Here is a 17,537-nt window from a genome sequence, read left to right as displayed (position 1 = left end):
AAGTGACATCTTAGACAATCAAGTGCTTCCAAAGTATTTTCACTCAGGGAAGGCTGGAGCTTCCAAACAATGAAAACTGAGCCCACCTGTGAGAGTGGGGGAGCTCTCTCTGCAGCTCCTGGCGGGGCTGCAGCCACAGGAGAAACAGCAGGAGGGGCAGCTTCACCATCACCAGCTCCCCTCACTCCGCTACAACCCCACCGAGCAGCCTCCCAGGGCTGAGCATGGGAGACCCGAGGTGTGTCCCTGGCAAGCCAAGTGGTCACCAGCACAAGTGACTGCCCTTGCTGGATGTCACACGTGACCTGAGCCACTTGACCGGATCTCAGAACCGGGGTCCTGGAGGGCTTAGGGCTGCAGGCCCGTGCCTCCCCCGCCCACTTGCACCGCCCCAGCTTGGGCGCTGGGTCTCCTTCCTCCCACCCCCATCCCTTCCCAAGCAGCTGCACCCATTCCCTGAGCCCCTGGAAGCAGCCACCCACCACGTCACTGCACTCCCCCGAGGCCTTCACTTTTTGTTGGACTTGAGCCTACCACCCACTCCTGAGCACGTTCTAGTGGGAAAATCTTCCTTCTGGGGTAGAAGGGTGGCTGAGAAAGAGCACTTGGCCCTTTCTGTGGGCTCTGACATTTTCCACCCACCCCGACTTGGCTTTGGAGTTGTTTCCATGGTAACAGGGCCTGCTGGACACTACTCAGTCTACCTATTTACATACTGTTATCAGTAAAACACATCGAGTTTAAAAAAATGCTTGGCAAATATTTGGTCAGTAAAGTTAGTTGAGCTATACCTCGTTCCTGGCTTCTATATTGGCGTCATAGGAAAGCAGCTTTGCTGCAAGTGAGACATTCTGGTAAAGGACAGCGTAGTGGAGAGCGGTGTTGCCATAGACGTCCACGACATTCGGGTCCGCACCATGCTCCAGCAGAAGAGTCGCACACTCCTCCTGTTGGCATTCTACGGCCTGTCAGTGTCGTGCCAAGAAAGAGAGTGTAAATTCTAGGAATTCAAAGGAAACAGTCCACAAGCTTCACCAGTTCCCTATATTTCAATGACATAAATTCATTTTTAGTCTCAGTAGTTAAATCACCTGGAGAAGGCAATGGCAAGCCCCTCCAGTACTCTTGCCTAGAAAATCCCATGGACGGAGGAGCCTGGTAGGCTGCAGTCCGTGGTATCGCTAAGGGTCGGACACGACTGAGCGACTTCACTTTCACTTTCACACATTGGAGAAGGAAATGGCAACCCACTCCAGTGTTCTTGCCTGGAGAATCCCAGGGACGGGGGAGCCTGGTGGGCTGCCGTCTATGGGGTCACACAGAGTCGGACACGACTGAAGTGACTTAGCAGCAGCAGCAGCAGCAGCAGTTAAATCACATCCCCCTCACGGGGATATGGTTCGCTGCCCCATACCTTCATCAGCGCGGTCTTGTTTTCAGCGTCACAGAGGTTCAGCAGGCATTTCCTCTCCAGGAGAAGAGCTACCACCGCTGCATGGCCATTGGCACAGGCCAAGTGGAGCGCCGTCCTACGAGAACAAGAGCAGTTTTCAGGAAACTACCGTGTAACTGTTCCAAAACAAACAACTCTTCATGTGATTGAAAACACTCAGCAGCATGGTACTCCCTTCCCTCTAAACAAATATTTCGTTTTCTTCTGGAGAAAGAGCAGCAAATATTAGCTTTAGCTCCCCTTACACAGTAATGAAAGAACAGTCTACTTGAATGGAATGCGCGAGACCTGGAGACTCAGCTCGACGTGGGTCTGACCTTGACTTTCACTCTGTCACTCAGTAGATGCCGCTCAGCCTCTCTGTGCCTCAGTTTCCTCATCAGCAAAATGGAGAGAGAGTAGCAGTTATCTCACAGGACACCGCTGCGATGCCTCACTGAGATCCATGCACAGGGTTCAGAACGGTTCCTCGCACAGATAACAGCTAGTAACTGTTAAATTATATTACCATACTTACTACTGTTACTACTCTCTTACAAGGACAACATCTGAATGAAGTCAAAGGACATTATACCTCCTTTGCAGACCTGTTTTGAGGATTAGAGACAACACTGTACTTTGAGGATTCTAATATGCTCATTTTCTCACATTTTAACGTCTCTGACATTGGAATATAATTTAAAACTCACAGTCTTTACAACTATAAATTGTAGCATTTTTGTTTGTTCATTTCTCATTTTTCCTGTTGGTCTAATTCCCATGAGGTGTTTTTGCCTAAGGTTGCTTTAGAGATGACGTATGTTATATATTATGATATAAAACAGGTGCAAAACACAGTGACCCACAATTGTGAAAGGTTAGACTGCATTAAAGTGACTATAAAATAGGAGCTATATTCCCCATGTTGGACAATATATCCTTGTAGCTTGCAGGATTTTAGTTCCCTCACCAGAGATCGATCCCTGGGCCCAGAGCAGTGAGTCTTAACCACTCAACGGCCAGGAAATTCCCAAGATTCCCTTGACTTCTGATAAGGCTGAAAGTTGTCACAGGATACCAATCCTCACACAAACTTCAAAATTAAATTGAAAGTGACAAATTATTTGTATCTGTGCCACATTCCTATTAGTGCCAGAAAGACAAGCCCTGTCTGCTCATCCGACTTCCCTACAGATAGGTTGATCTACAGAGATTTTTAAATTTTGGGGGGTTGCTATCAGATTTTTTTTTTTTTTTTTTTGGTGCCAAAACCCAGGAAACTCCAGAATTCTTGCCTTTGAAATCATTCTTACAAAGGTCTCTGGGGTGGGATATATGTATACTTATGGACAGGGAGGCCTGGCGTGCTGTGATTCATGGGGTCGCGGAGAGTCCAACACGACTGAGCGACTGAACTGAACTGATAACTGATTTATGATGTTGTACAGCAGAAACCAACACAACATGGTAAAGCAATTACCATCCAATTAAAAAAATATTAAGGTTAATAAACAGTAGAACCAGAAAAAAAAGAAGGTCTTTGTCAGCACACAGAAAATGTATAGATAGTAATTTCATTTTCCTTCTGATACTTTTCTCACCCTGTGTATTTAAAATTTTTGATCCATACTCCATCTGAAACTTTTTGGTGATAAAAATCCAGTTACTTTTCTCTAAATAGTTACCAGGTTATTTCTCCACCATCTACACATAATTTATCTTTTCTGATAGAAAATGTCATCCAGCAAATTTTGACATCTAAAAGGGCAAATCTTGTCTACTATACAAAACTTTCATCACAAAAAATTAAAGACAGCATGTGTAACCCAAAATCTTTAAACTCACGATACGTTTATTTGGTTTAAATATGGAAAGACCATATATCCTAAGAAAATGTCTTCCTATTCAAAGACACAGCCAGCTTCCTACTTCAAAGCTGTCTTCTAAGGTCCTTCAGCAAGGAACATAAACACATAAGTGTACACTGATATAAAATGGATATTGAATTGTACTTGAAGCATTTTTAACCCAGAAGTTGACCTGTCATGGGGATTATTTTTCTCACTATGCAGTTTTCTGTAATATATAACATTATGGTATAAAAATGTGTACATTAAAAATAAGATGCTGACAACATCAAAAATCTGTCCACTGCCAATATCCACAATGGACGATCCATGAAGAAGAGTTTTCATCAATCACATGAGAAAAACAATGTGAGAGCCAGGGAGTTCCAGAAGATTTCTTGAGGGCTACAGAACTTGAGAGCTCTTACTCATGAGTACATCACGTTAACGCATGCATAATGACAAATGAAAAGGTGGAGGAAGAAGAAGAAACAAAGATGCTATTCATCTTTTATTTCAGTTCTGTGATTACCGACATTCAGTTAAATACCTTTAAAACGACCAGTAAAGTGCTCTCAAAGGGGAATAATAAGCGGGTCCGAAACCAGCTAAGGCTTTTGCAGCCTATCAAGTCTGTGGGGCACTGGATCCCACAAAGGTATCTGAGAGCCTTGGGGGGGAAACTCACAGGAGGGACCCCTGCCAGGCCCTTCCTCCCCAATTACCTGTTCATCTTGTCCGTGTCATGTAGGCCATTCTTTCCGAGCAGCAGAACCTGCTGCACTTTGGCTACGTTGCCTACGCTGGCAGCTTTGTGGACCTTTCCAAGGTCCTTGTTTCGGATGTGGTACCCGGGCTTGAAGTTGGTTCCATGATCACCTCCTCTGATGGAGAAGCCAAAGGGCCACATGCCCTTCTTACTCCTGAAGCCCCAAATCTTCTTCATCACAGAGCCTACGGACTCCAAACACACCTCACCTCCCCCTCGGCTCTTCACAGTCCCCTAAACCCAACACGAGCACTATAGGTAAGCCAGAGCCGTCCCGCCACAACCTCCCAGCTGGGAAGCTCAACGGTTTGGAATCTTTCATCCCAGAATGATCGTTGCTAAGCGACACCTCTAAACTGCCCGGGTGCCAGAATGCCCGGTGTGCATATGCAAGAACTGGAAGTGCATTTTTCGAAAGAAACAAAGAATATCAATAAACCCTTGCCTAAGGTAAGAAGGAAAGAGAGGAAACTGCAATAAACAGAAAGGAAAGCGACATTACAACAGATACCTCAGAAGTAAAGAAGCATAATCATAAGAAACCATTATTATTGATGAACAATTACAAGTTGGAAAACCTAGAGGAAATAGATAAATTCTGAGAAACATACACCCTGTCAGGACTAAAACAAGAAAAAATAGAAAAACTCAACACTCCAGTAACAAGGAGATTTAAATATTAAAAAAAAAAAAAAAACTCCCCAAAGCTAAAAGCTTAGGACCAAATGGATTCAAAGCTCAACTCTACCAAAATTCAAGTAAGAATTAAAAGCAAGACTATGCATAAAAAACACTTGACAAAATTCAAAACCCATTCATGATAAAAAAAAAAATTCAATAAAATAGCAAAAAAATTTCCTCAATACAATAAAGGTCATTTATGAAAAGCACAAAACGTGAAAGTGATAGTCGCTCAGTCGTGTCTGACTCTTTGCTATGCCATGGACTATACAGTCCGTCGAATTCTCTAGGCCAGAATACTGGAGTGGGTAGCCTTGCCCTTCTCCAGGGGGATCTTCCCAACACAGAGATAGAACCTAGGTCTCTTGCAACGCAGGCAGATTCTTTACCAGCTGAGCACCAAGGAATCCCAAGAATACTGGAGTGGGTAGCCAGCCGATCCCTTCTTCCTGACCCAGGAATCAAACTGGGGTCTCCTGCATTGCAGGTGGATTCTTTACCAACTGAGCTAACAGGGAAGCTAGTCTACATGGGAAAACAGCGTCTGATAGTAGGAACAGCAGGGACCAAGAAGCTTTGACCAGGATGGCTACCATCTTTCAAAACAAAAAAGCCCTCTGTCCTGTGGCTGATTCATGCTGATGTTTGGCAGAAACTAACACAATACGGTAAAGCAATTATCCTCCAGTTACAAATAAATTACAAAAAACAAAAGCACCTCTCCCTCAACTATGCTGCCCCCTTCCCCTGCAGTCTCAACGGTGCTCAACCCACAACCAAACACCGTGAAGGAGCTGCCCACGGCCCCCTCCCCCATGCTCTCCTCCTCGCCACAGCTTCGATTCTGCTCCCCACTCTGTGGAATTGTCCTCTCTGCCACCGGAGTGGAGAGGAGCGGAAAGCCAACGGCTTGCCTGCAGGTGAAGGGGGGAGAGAGAGCTCGCAGCACTTCAGGTCATGGGTGCTAGACAGTAAGGTTCAGAGAAAGCTGCCAGTGACGTTACCAAGGTAAAAACATCATATGGAGAGGCCACGCGCTGGATCCTCACTGGAGGGAAAAAGAGCTCAAGACCCTCAGTCACTGATCTGTCCCCATCGATGGGTGGGGGGCGGGGTGACATGCATGCAGTCACGGGCTGTTATCACTTCCCGGCGGGGAGGGGACTCCTGCCCTGTGTCTGTGCGGCTGACACCCTGTGCTCTGATTAAAGGTATCCCAGGAGTGGAGAACAGCTGGAGCGCATGGTCAACCTGCCTCAGCCTGGCTCCTAGGAAAGCGCAATGAGCTTTTTTCTCTTCCCAGGTAGTGGCTGAGGCTGGGAAGAAGCAGGAAGCACACATTTGCTCAAGAGCACATTCTCATCCAAACTCACAGTGTAGCGTCAACCGATCATTTCTGATCCCGCAGGACAGGCAACAGCCAAGCTGAAAGGTGGTGAAATTGGCCCAGGTCTGAACCTAGGTGTGTGCAGGGCTGAGAGAGAAGATTCTTTATCAGAGACACGGATGGGTCCTGGGGCTGTTTTCAGCCCGTGAATGAGGCTGAGGGATGGGAGAACTATTTCTCCAGGATCCAGGCAAGTGCAGCCGGCAGCAAGCAGTGTTTGGGCCACTGTGTCCACATCTGCTCCCTGGTTAGTTTCTGAAGCTGTCAGAGCACAAGAAATCTGTCTAAAGGAAAGTGGGATGCTGGCGTTCAGATGCTTGAATAAACCACATCTGTAGGAGAACAGAACTCAAGGGCCATGTCTGGGCCCTCAGCTTTGAGAAGAGAGATCATAGTCTTATGTGGATAAGACAAAGCTCGGGATGCTGGACTCCTTTTGAATTTCTACTCTGGCTCTGCCCCTAAATGAACCTCAGATATTTCAACCGATTTATTTCCTCCAGCTTTTCTATCGATCAGTGTGTCTGTCTTCTGTCTACTGTGATCTCAGCCTGCAAATTAGACTGTTTGCCTGAGGAAGAAGAGGGATAGCTCTCACCCAGCAAGGCCGTTCCAGTACTGATTTGGCACTAATATAAACTAACTCCCACAGTGATAAAGAAAAACCAAGGGGTGCAGCAGAAAAGAGTCAGATTTTGGTGGCTGGCAGGCTGTGCATGTACAAACCCCAGCTCAAATATTAAGTTTAAACCCTCAGCCTCAATTGTCTCATCCAACTTTATGAAGTTGTGGGTGTTTGAGGTTATCACGTAGAGTGAAGGGGCATTTTGTTAAGCATACACGTTGCAGTGGTCACTACTCTTGTTAATTTGTGCGTTGTCACTGTTTCTGCAGAATCATGGATGCACTGTCACTACGTGGAACGCTAGTCTAGTAAGGGTGGGCATCAGGTATAATCAAGGCAAGGCTGGGGAGGAAGGAGGGGTCCAGCTGCTCTGAAGAGTGGGCAGGAGGCCAGGAGGCAGTGGGCCTGGGACAGGAGGGCACCAGGCCCCAGACCCCAGGGTGGTGAGAGGAAGGCTAATGAGGAAGGTTCTCGACTGAAGAGGAGCAGAACTCAGGCCGAAACACATCTGCCTGGACAAGACAAAGTCCCAGTGGACCAGGGCCAAGGAATGCGCTGCTGGGGAGGGGACAGAGGGGAACCCATCTCCCTGGTTCCTCCAGCAGGTGAGTAGCTGCTCCCCTCGGGGAAGGTTCAGTAACCTCACCAAAGCCACTCAGACAGTAAGTGATGGACCCACGGCTGAAAACTCAATTGTCTTTCCTACTGTATAGCACGGGCCACTCTGCTCAATGGTATATGGCAACCGCGGATGGGAATGGAGTTTGGAATGAACACTGGAGTATGTGTATCCTTTTGAGTTATAGTTTTCTCCAGATATATGCCCCAGAGTGGGACTTCTGGATCATACAGAGGTCTCTTATACTTTCAGCTTTTTAAGGAATTTCCACACTGTTCTCCATAAGGGCTGTACCGATTCAGTCTTACCAATAACGTTGGAGGGTTTCCTTTTCTCCACACCCTCTCCAGCCTTTATTATTAGTAGACTTTTGGATGATGGCCATTCTGACCAGTGAGATGTGATACCTCATTGAAGTTCGTCGTGCATTTCTCTGAAAATTAGTGATGTTGACATCATTTCATGGGCCTACTGGCAATCTGTCTGTCTCCTTTGGAGAACTGTCTATTAAGGTCCTCTGCCCATTTCTACTTTTATTTTTATTTATTTGTTTTGCCCATTTCAAAATCGGGTGTTTGGTGTCTTATTTTTGTGACATACAGCTACATGAGCTATCTGTATATTTTGGAGATTAATCCCTTGTCAGTTGCTTCCTTTGAAAATACTTTTCCCTCTCTGTTAGTTTTTTATTTTGTTTATTGTTTCCTTTGGTGTGCAAAAGCTTTTAAGTATAATTAAGTCCCATTTGTTTATTTTTATTTTCAGTTCTCAAAGACATGGATCGAAAAGGATAGTTCTGCAATTTATGTCAGAGTGCTTTTTTTTTTGGCTGTGCCATGCCACTGATGGGATCCTAGTTCCCTGACTAGGGATTGAACTCAGGCCCACAGCAGTCAAAATGCCAAGTCTTAACCCTTGGACTCCCAGAGAATTCCCTCAAAGAGTGTTCGGCCTATGTTTTCCTCTAAAAGTTTCCATTTAGGTCTCTGATGCATTTTGAGTATATTTTTGTGTATGGTATCAGAGAATGTTCTAACTTCATTCTTTTACTGTAGCTGTCCAGATTTCCCAGCACCATTTATTGAAGAGGGTTTTCTCCACGGTCTATCCTTGCCTCCATTGTCATAGGTTAAGCGACCCATAGGTGCATGGAGAGAAGAATCCACTCTATGTAGTTGAGTCCTGCTACCCCATATCTGACCTTTCCATCTATTCTAGCGATTTAACGTTTTTCTCATTCAAGCACGTACGGTAAATGTGCAGACAGATGGAGGGGAGGGAGCATGCAGCAGCTTCAGGAGGGAGGTTGCCACCAGGAAGGGGAAAAGGTTGGCTGCAGTAGAACAGGGACTGGGCTTCTGTCCAAGATGCTGTAACAATGTCCTTAACACATCTGCATGTTTGCGTAATACATATGAATGCCTCCTATAGAACTATTTTTCTATATCTTTGAAATATTTTAGTTTAAAAAATGCTGAGAAGTTAATCAGTTTTAATAGAAATGGATTTTATTGCACATACATGACTTCATATTACAGTAGTTTATTCTGATAAACTAAATGACCATAATTTATGTATATCCTGGATATAAAACTATACATTTTTCCTTTTTTTAAAAAAACATATCATACACTTACCAGTGTGACGACATTTCAGTGAGGAAAAGACTGCATTCATAATGGATACCATTCTCCCTGAGTTCACAGCCCTAAAATACCAGCACCGTGGAGACTCCCTCGTGGTGGAACAGGTCCTGACAAAAAGGCTTCCTTCTTCTATCTCTTATCGCCAGTTGAAAGTCACAGAAAGTGCAACGTTTCTGGAGTGTCTATATTGATCCAGCATCGAGAATGCTAGTGACTAACGGTGCAATGGTAAAACTATAGAGCTCTGACTCTGCATTTGAATCTCTGTAGCCAAGATCAGAAGTGCAACATTAAACTTGCTTTATTTTACCATTTACCTTGCTGAGAACCCCATAATCTGTTTTGCTTGTCAGTAGCAAATTAGGAATTTCACTCTAGAAGATACCCAAGGACCACTAAAAAAAAAAAAGCAGTCTTTTCCAACCTGTTTCTCCAGCATCTGGCACACAGGCCTTCATTAAATGCTTGTGGGGTAAACATAATCACAATCCTCGTCTATCCAGGGATATACAGCCAGTGAGCCACAGTAAGGTACAGCGTCACAGTGGTTTACTTTAAAAGATGTTCTTTCAAAATGATTCCAGGAAGGAAAGCAGTCTACACAGCGAGGGATGCTGTAGCGATCTTGATGAGTAGTTTGTTGAGAGCTCTAACTTTTTCTTCCAAACATCGGGATTTTTTCTCGGCACCTCGTTGCTTCTCTTCAGTGACTTGAAGCGCTTTTGTCAGGTGAGCATTTTCCACATAGAGCTCCTTGAGCAGCAGATCAGATCGGGTGTTCTTTTCAAACTGGAGAAGGGAGAAAGCCACAGTGTACTGCACGTCTAACGCAGCCACGCCACGCCACCAGCTCTCCCTTCCTATTCCTCCACACGCGTTCAGACTAGTTTGGGGAACCTTACAAATCAGAGACATGTTGGATGTAATGACAGGTTTTGTTATCCTGGCACAAGAGAAGAAACTGACGAACTATGTGGTAGAGAAAATCGAAGCCACCTTTGTACAAGTTGATTTACCACGAAATGAAGACAAGAAGACCCATATCTGGAGGCCTCCAAAAGACAATGAGGAAACAGTCAAGAGTACCCAAAATGTTTGGCTTATCTCAGTGTGCTCTGCAGGCCCACCATGTCAGCCAGGACGCACCGAGGCACCTTGGGCGCCACCCACACGACACCGACAGGGGCTTGAGCAATGGGGACACAGGATACACTAGTCAAGATGCAAAGATGCAGGGGTCCTGGCTTTGGGCTTTGAAAGTCCGCGCTGAGGTCACTCACTCAAGCAGCTACTGAGCAGCTCTGCCGGCCAGTGCTGCCCGGCCACGGCCCTGCTCCCACAGGCACGTGTCCTAACGGGAGGAGCCAGCAGAGCATGCAGTGTCCGGTGGCGTGTGAACAGAGAACCCAGGCAGGGGACACACGGCTGAACCTGAGGTGAACAGAGAGACCTGAAAGAAGCATGGGGGCCTTGGCGGAGGCTGCCTGGCACAAACCTCCCGGGCAGAGGCCGGCACATGCGAGGGTGGCAGGAATGGCCAGGAGGCCTCTGAGAAAGGCAGAGCTGCCATGCCGGTGGGGCAAGGGGCCGAGGGGAGGGGACCAGGTCCTGCAGAATCTCCAGGCCCCCGGAGAAGCCGCTGTCTACTCTGAGGAAGGCCGGCAGCTCCAGCGTGTCTAAGGATGACTGCTGTGCTGAGGGGCTGGCAGAGGAGACGTGGAGCCCAGCTGCCAGGACCCAAAAGGCGGGGCGCGAGGCGGGCGATGGGAGCTCTGCTCTGCACCGAGGACCGTGCTGCAGAGTGAGACAGGCCCCTGGGCGGGCGGGCGGCTGGGAGCAGACAGGTCAGAAGGGGCGCGTCAAGGCCGCAGAGAATGCGCTGGGAGGACCAGGGCTCCGGAAGGCGGTGCGGAAGAGACCGGAGCGGGGGCGGTGGAGGCTGAGGGCACAGCCATTTCTCTGGGACCTTCTGGTCTTATGGGGACACAAGCCCAAGTCCCAACTGAGAGGAGGGGAGAGGGCCTGGGGGTCGGAGGCAGAGCGCAAGGGCCCCCAAGAGAGGGGTGTGGGGGAAAGGCGGCGATTGGGACAGTCCACCCCTACCCGCCCCCCCAGCATGCAGGAGCCTCAGGATTTACTTGGGGTTGAGGTTTTGCCAAGAGTGACTTGGGGGGTAGGGGGGCCACCAAGAGTTTGACGGCTGGGAAGGGAAGTGAGGACCCGGGACCGAAAAGGTTGGAGGGTGGTGGTGCCCGCAGGGCAGGGGCTACACAGGTGGGCAGTGGGGTCTGGAGTGGACAGCCTGCATGGAGTGACTCGAACTGGGGCCCCACGGCTCAGGGTGCTGTAGCTAAACCCCTTTCGGTCACTGTGGAAAAGAAGCTATTTCCACAGACGCTGACATTTCACTTCCTGGAGCACCAGGCAGACCTCATAGGACAGCAAGGCCTCTCTCCCCTCTCCCTGCCCTCCTCAGCAGGGTTCTCTTGGGGCCTGTCTCCCTCATCAGCTACCCGGATGCCCACAGGCGGTGTCCCTGACTCACCTGTTCCTTCAGCTCTCCCACTTTCTCTTGAAGGAGCGCTTCCATATTCTTCAAAATCATCTCCACCTCCTCCACCCGCTCTTCTGTTGCCTTCAGCTGTGTTTCATGTGCTTCCTGAACAAGAGGAGGTTAGAGATCAACACAGTACATTTTAAAAAGAATCATCTCAGGGTTATTTACTTTAGAGTGGAAATCAGCTGAAGTGTACAAAATCCGAGCATCTGGCTAACCTTTCATCCATAGGGAGGGATGGTTAGAAATGTCTCACAAGCCACAAAGCTGCATTTCTCACTGTAGTGTGAGCAGATAAGAGATGCTTTGTCCTACAATTTTAATCCTAGATGACTCAAAGTTGAGTTTCCCTAAACATGGTAGTCTTCCTAGAGGATCTCTGACTAAATTTCCTTTGTCAATAATCTGTCCTAGCTTAAATGTCTCTCCAGCACGACGTGTCTGCATAATGCTATAAGGCAGTTCTCTGTTAGCATTTGTGTTTTACAAATGTCAGATTTTACCCACCTTTCCAACCTTGCACAGCTTCCTTCCTCACGAAGGCACCTGGCCATCTGCCCCTCCTCACCCTCCCACTGACCCATGAACTTTGAGGACCCAAATGTGCTTCCCGGCTCACACTTTGAGGTGCTGACTCACTGATGCCTGAGAGACTGCTCTGAGGTGGGAACCACTGCCTCCAGAGGTTGAAAGAAGTGGGAGCACGGAGAGTTAAATCACTCACTCAGTTAAATCACTTGGCTCAAGTGGTGGAGCCAGGATCCAGTCCCCTGCAGAGCACACTGAGCCACTGTTCTGCTGCTCTTTTAAGGCAGCAACTGTTTCTACATGAGAGCTTGGCACACAGCAGGCCTCCCCAAGTCCGTGCTGATCTCATGTCCAACCAGCAACCTCCACCCCTTGCTACTTTTAAACATGCCAAGCACAGCCCACCTCAGGACCTTTGCACCTGCCTACACTCCTGAATAGCTATACAGACAGGGACCCTGCACATCCGTCTCTTGTGGCCCTTCTATCACCACCTTTCAGACCTGGACGCAGGTCATGTGTATGGCTGGTTGCAGACATAAACGGCCCAGAAAACAGGCTGGGGGACTTCAGGGTCGGCTGCTCAACACCCACCAGTTCCCAGCGGAAGCCAGGTCCTGTGGCTTCCACAAACATCCCACATGGTGGGAGGGCTGTCGGGCCGTACTCCACATGACACCTGGGCAGCTTGTGGCTGTCACCCGAGATCCTACTCACCCTCCCCGTCACCCTCAGTTGGCCCCTGCGCGCTGTCCCCACTCACCCGGGCCTGCTCCTGGAGCCGCCGAGCTGCCCGCTGCTCCCCTTCCAGTAGCTGCTGCAACTCAGCCACATGGCCTGCGGGCACGAGCTGTGCCATCTCCTCCTGCAGCTGCCGCACCCGCTGGGCGTGCTGGGACCTGGCCAGCCGCAGTCTCTGGGTGGCTCCATACAGCTGTCAGGGAAAAGGCACAGCGGTTGTGGGGTGACTGCCCACAGCTTCAGGGTCACCACCAGACACACAAAACTGTATCTCTACGTGGTAGGCCACCCCAGAGAGGAAGGGCGTGTCCAGCAAAGCCCACAATCTCTAAAGAGTCCGTTTATCTGATGCCCACACTCCATTTCCTGGTAGTTCAGACGGTAGAGAATCCGCCTGCAATGCAGGAGACACAGGATACGTGGATTTGGCCCCTCAGTTGGGAAGATGCCCTGGAGAAGGGCATGGCAACCCACTCCAGTCAGTATTCTTGCCTGGAGAGTCCCACAGACAAAGGAGCTTGGCAGGCTAAAGTCCATGGGGTCGCAAAGAATCAGATAGGACTGAGCGACTAACACAAGTCCATTCCGGGGCACTTCTGCACCCTGAGCGCCTGGAAGGCCTCCCTGCAGCCCTCCCTGTGACCTCGTGCCGGATACTGGAAGGATCAAGTTATTCTGTCCTGTTTACCTCCTGGGTTCTTCGCTGGGTTTAATTCCTTCAATAAAGGGACCCACACCAGCCACGTACAGCAGCCTCCCTCTAAATGTAGAGCTCACGCTCCTGAGACGGGCTGTGGCCAGGGCCCCGGAGGTGGTTGCACAGTGTCTGGCGGGGCGTGGATGTGGACGGACTCGGCCACCTGCTCCCTGGGCACAGAACCCACGGGATCGCTGGCATCAGGCTGTCCAGGGCCTGGCTGCTTTCCCTGAATGGAGCGCCCAGGAGGCCATCTAAACACCGTTTACCTCACGGGCTCTGGCGGCCTCGTCTGGAGCACACAGAACTGCCCTCTGAGACCCCGTGGACGGGAGAGGCGGCGGCTCCACCAGGACCCCTGCTGAGGGCAGGCCGGGGAGGAGGGCACTGGCCACCCCAGGCAGGGGTGAAACCGTGAGCCACAGCCCCACTCCCTCACTGCCCTGTGTCACTGCGGGTCTGAAGGGCCACCCCGGGCAGTTTCCCTGGACAGACCCCCAGAGGCTCTCCATACACATGGGTCCAGCGGAGCAGCCGCCCCGCTCCTGGGATGAAGAGAGGCGAGGAAGGTTCTCACACACCCTCCACCAGAGGCAGCGTCCTCCCAGCAGCTTTAGAGCTTCGGATGATCACTATGCAGTCACTCCAGCCCATGTCTGAGTCCCGCACAGCTGCCTGGGCACCTTGCTGCCTCCTGCAGCCAATGCTGTGCTAAGCCCTGAAGCCTGACCACAGGCCTCGCCGTCCACTCTCCTCAGCATGGCCCAGCTGAGTGCCCCTGAGGCCCTCCTTGTAAAGCAAGGCATGGATGGAGGGTGGGCCCGTTCCGGAAAGCCCTGCTCGAAAGCCACGTGAGAAGGCAGGACTCCCCAAAAGAGAAACGAGGCCACTGCAGCCAGGAAGCCAGGGCCTCCGTGTTCTGGGTGCTGGGGTGGGACAGTGAGCCCCTCAAGAGGACGGCAGACCTCTCCACCCTGAATCCAGGCTGGCCTGGCCAAATGTGGGGCAGTGATGCTAAGGAACCCCTTGGCACAGTGCTCAGGAGCCTGGATGCTTGTCTGCCCTTCCTGGGTGCTTGGTTGCCACATCTCATGGACCCGATGCCACAGAGAGGCCGGTGCAGGTGACCCCGCCCACAGCACGCCAGAACGCCACCCACGTGAGAGCCCTCTTTGATGCCTGGCTCCTCTGCTGGCCCCGTGACCTCAGGATCACTCCCTCCCCACGGCTCTGGAGGCACCCTCACCTCTGCACCCCCCTGAGTGTCCCTAGATGCCCTATAAGCGCCTTACACCCCTCTGCACACTTTCATCCAGGCGCGTTTCGGGAGGTCCTCATCTAACTCACCAAAGGTGATGCCAGCAGCTGCTCCTGCCCGTGACAGTGGCCGAGTGCTGGGCATCCCCCACCCCAGCGAGCATGGATGCCTCCGGCAGCCCAGCCCTGCTGCCCACGGGTGGATCTGTCTTCTTCACCTCAAAGGCTCAAACCAGTCCGGCAATTTCTCAAGGTTCCTTTTGCACTACACACAGGGAAGGGAGCCCCCAATTCACAGAGACACCCTGGAGAAAGTGCCTGCTGACAGTGGGGGGCTGGGCCCACAGGGGTCTGCCAGCCCCTCCTAAGACCCTGGACAGGGAGGAGTCCCACATGCAGACAGACCCTTTTGCAACCCTGGCCATCTGAGAAGTGACCTCTCACACCAGGTGTCCACAGCTAAGTCCAGGGGTCAGACCAGGGCCAGTTGGGGAACCTGATGCCAGGCTGAGCAGAGACACAAGGCTTAGAGACCCTCTCTCACAGCCCCTTCCCCCCGCAGACCCTGGCCCTCCAAGCGCACCCCATGTCTGAGTCCACCAGGGCCTGAGGCTCTCAGGGTACCTCACACCGGCACCTCCCTCCTCTCCTCCTGCTCGAGCTCCTCGGAAGAACCAGCCCTGCGTCCCAGCGCCTCATGCTGGCAGGCACCCGCCACCCCTCCTGGGCCCGCTGTGCTCACATCTGTGTGTCGCAGCCCGCGGGCTCCTTGCCTCCCCACCGCACCTCTGAGCCTGGCAGGCGCCGGACAAGTGCAGGGCACGGCAGTGGGCGGCACTGCCACACACATGCCACAGGGTGGTGACACCCGGGCTCCACGGGGGGCGAGGAGCTGGTGCCCTCGGGGGTTGCTCCGCCCGTGGCCTGGACCTTGAAGGCCACCTGCCATGTTCCCTGGCTCCTCCACCCGCAGAGGGCACACCCAGAGGTGCTGTTATGGCCGCCTCCCCTCGTGAGGCACAGCCCTTCACACGGTCCACTGGCATTCCACCTGACCCTGGACGGGGCCTGACTGCGTGCTCGGCCTGGAGGGCGCCCCCTAGCTGTGTGGCCTCAGCCAGCCCCGCAACGCCCTTGGCCGGACTAGTCCCACGCAGGCGGTCAGAGGCGAGGCCGACCCCTCTCAGCCCGGGACCGCCGTGCACACCCACCTGGTCCCGACTCTCTTCAAGGGCCTCTCTCAGCTGTGACCATGCCAGTCTCAGGCTCTGACGTTCCTGAGTCACGCGATCAAGTTCAAGATCAAGTTTTTGGATTTGGTTACCCTGTTTTTAAATGTCGGTTTCACAAGTATAAGAACGTTAGCAACGTGATACGTGTTTAATGCAGAAACTTCAGAAAAGCAAGAATTACAAAATTTAAGTCAGCCGTGATCACAGCACACCCGACGTGCTGTATCTCCTGGCCCTTCCTCCACACACACACGTGCTGTCACCAGACATCGTAGGCCTTGCTTTCTCTCTTATAATGTCTAGAGCATTAGACACTATTCAAAAATGTGGCTTTCAATGGCAGCACCATAATTTACTGACTGAGTCAATACAGTTGATGATTCAAAGCTGATTCCAATTCTGCTGCTGTTATAAGCACCAGAGCGATGAAAATAGGTTCAGCTAAGTCCATCCACAATGCTCAGTAAAGTTCCCACAGCAGAATCATGAAGCCAGAGCACACCAACGTTCTTGACTGCTCTTGATGTATGTTTTGCCATAACGACCTCTAGAGAGGTCATCCCAATTTAGGCTCCTATCATCAGGATTTAATTCCTTTCTGCTACTTTCTCTAAAGATACCAGGCTTTGCAAAAGCTGCTAAAGTTCACACACTTTTCAGGGCTTGCTTGTGAAGCCCCTCGCTTTACGTCCAGGCACGTCAGGGCTGTCCCTGGTCTGTTTTAGGCCAGGCTGCCCGCCCCACCATTCACCTGCAGCTCCTCCTGGAGCACAGCCTCCTCCAGTCTGTGTGTCAGCAGCTGGACGGCGACCTGATTCTTCTCGCTTTGGGCCTGGTGGGTAGAGGCCTCCTCTCCAAGCTGCAGGACCCTGTGGTTGAGCTGGGACAGTTCATCCCTACACTTCTGACTCTGGAATGAAAAGGAAGAAAACACGGGTAGACAAGTTATTTTTTTCAGCCAGAAGCCTTCTAGGGGTTCTCAATCAGGGACACTCTTCTCCCCAGGTGATGCTTGGCAATCTTTGGAGACCATTTTGGTCAACACAGTTGGGGGTGGGGTTGCTATTAGCAACTAGTGGGTGAGGCGCTTGCTCAGTGTCCCCAGAGTGATGGGCTCTCAGGCCCCCGGGCGGAGGATGAACTCTGATCCATCCCCCAAGAACCAAATGTTGCGCACCAAGAGTGCTCGCACCCCATCAACATCCCATCATCGCTCTGGAGAGCTGGCATGATTTTCTCATTTCTCCCACGGTTATTTCTGACATTATCTTACACAAGTTGAAGTAAAAAAAAAAAAAAACCCAAACCCTGGCTACACCTGAGGCACGTGATTCTCTTAAACAATCTGCTCTGTCGTTAAACACAGCACACTGATGCAATGCCCCACTTGGCAGACAGTGGATGCTGGACGCCGGCGGTGCGGCCTGAGATAAGCAGCAGCCAGCAGGTGACACGAGGAAGCTCGTTATCTCCAATCGTGGGTCACATGCCTTCACACAAACCATGTTTTGCTCCTCTG

The 17,537-nt window shown here is 50.8% G+C and overlaps 2 protein-coding genes across 11 annotated transcripts in view; both read right to left on the bottom strand.

Annotated features, from left to right (window-relative positions):
- LOC129556201 (ankyrin repeat domain-containing protein 26-like) overlaps positions 1–4,240 on the bottom strand; it is a 125,378-nt gene extending 121,138 nt beyond the window's left edge. Inside the window, exons 1-3 of the mRNA XM_088844315.1 lie at positions 4,005–4,240; positions 1,415–1,529; positions 792–965 (exon numbers count right to left, since the gene is read on the bottom strand). Of these exons, the coding sequence (XP_088700441.1) occupies positions 792–965; positions 1,415–1,529; positions 4,005–4,225 (510 nt within the window). The 5' untranslated portion in view covers positions 4,226–4,240. The remainder of the gene's footprint in view (positions 1–791; positions 966–1,414; positions 1,530–4,004) is intronic.
- A 4,606-nt stretch (positions 4,241–8,846) lies between these two features.
- NINL (ninein like) overlaps positions 8,847–17,537 on the bottom strand; it is a 90,129-nt gene continuing 81,438 nt past the window's right edge. For 8 of the 10 annotated variants that reach the window (XM_088844317.1, XM_088844316.1, XM_088844319.1 and 5 more), the window contains 5 exons: positions 16,770–16,928; positions 15,998–16,111; positions 12,855–13,025; positions 11,552–11,665; positions 8,847–9,795 (listed from right to left, as the gene is read on the bottom strand). In XM_088844317.1, the coding sequence (XP_088700443.1) occupies positions 9,604–9,795; positions 11,552–11,665; positions 12,855–13,025; positions 15,998–16,111; positions 16,770–16,928 (750 nt within the window). In that variant the 3' untranslated portion in view covers positions 8,847–9,603. The other 2 variants (XM_088844320.1, XM_088844321.1) reach the window with 2 other exon arrangements.

This window comes from Moschus berezovskii, chromosome 15 (assembly GCF_049115385.1).
Source record: "Moschus berezovskii isolate FMDL1 chromosome 15, NW_MosBer_1.0, whole genome shotgun sequence".
NCBI classification, from domain to species: Eukaryota; Metazoa; Chordata; class Mammalia; order Artiodactyla; family Moschidae; genus Moschus; species Moschus berezovskii.
This window is presented reverse-complemented; position numbering and strand designations above follow the sequence as displayed.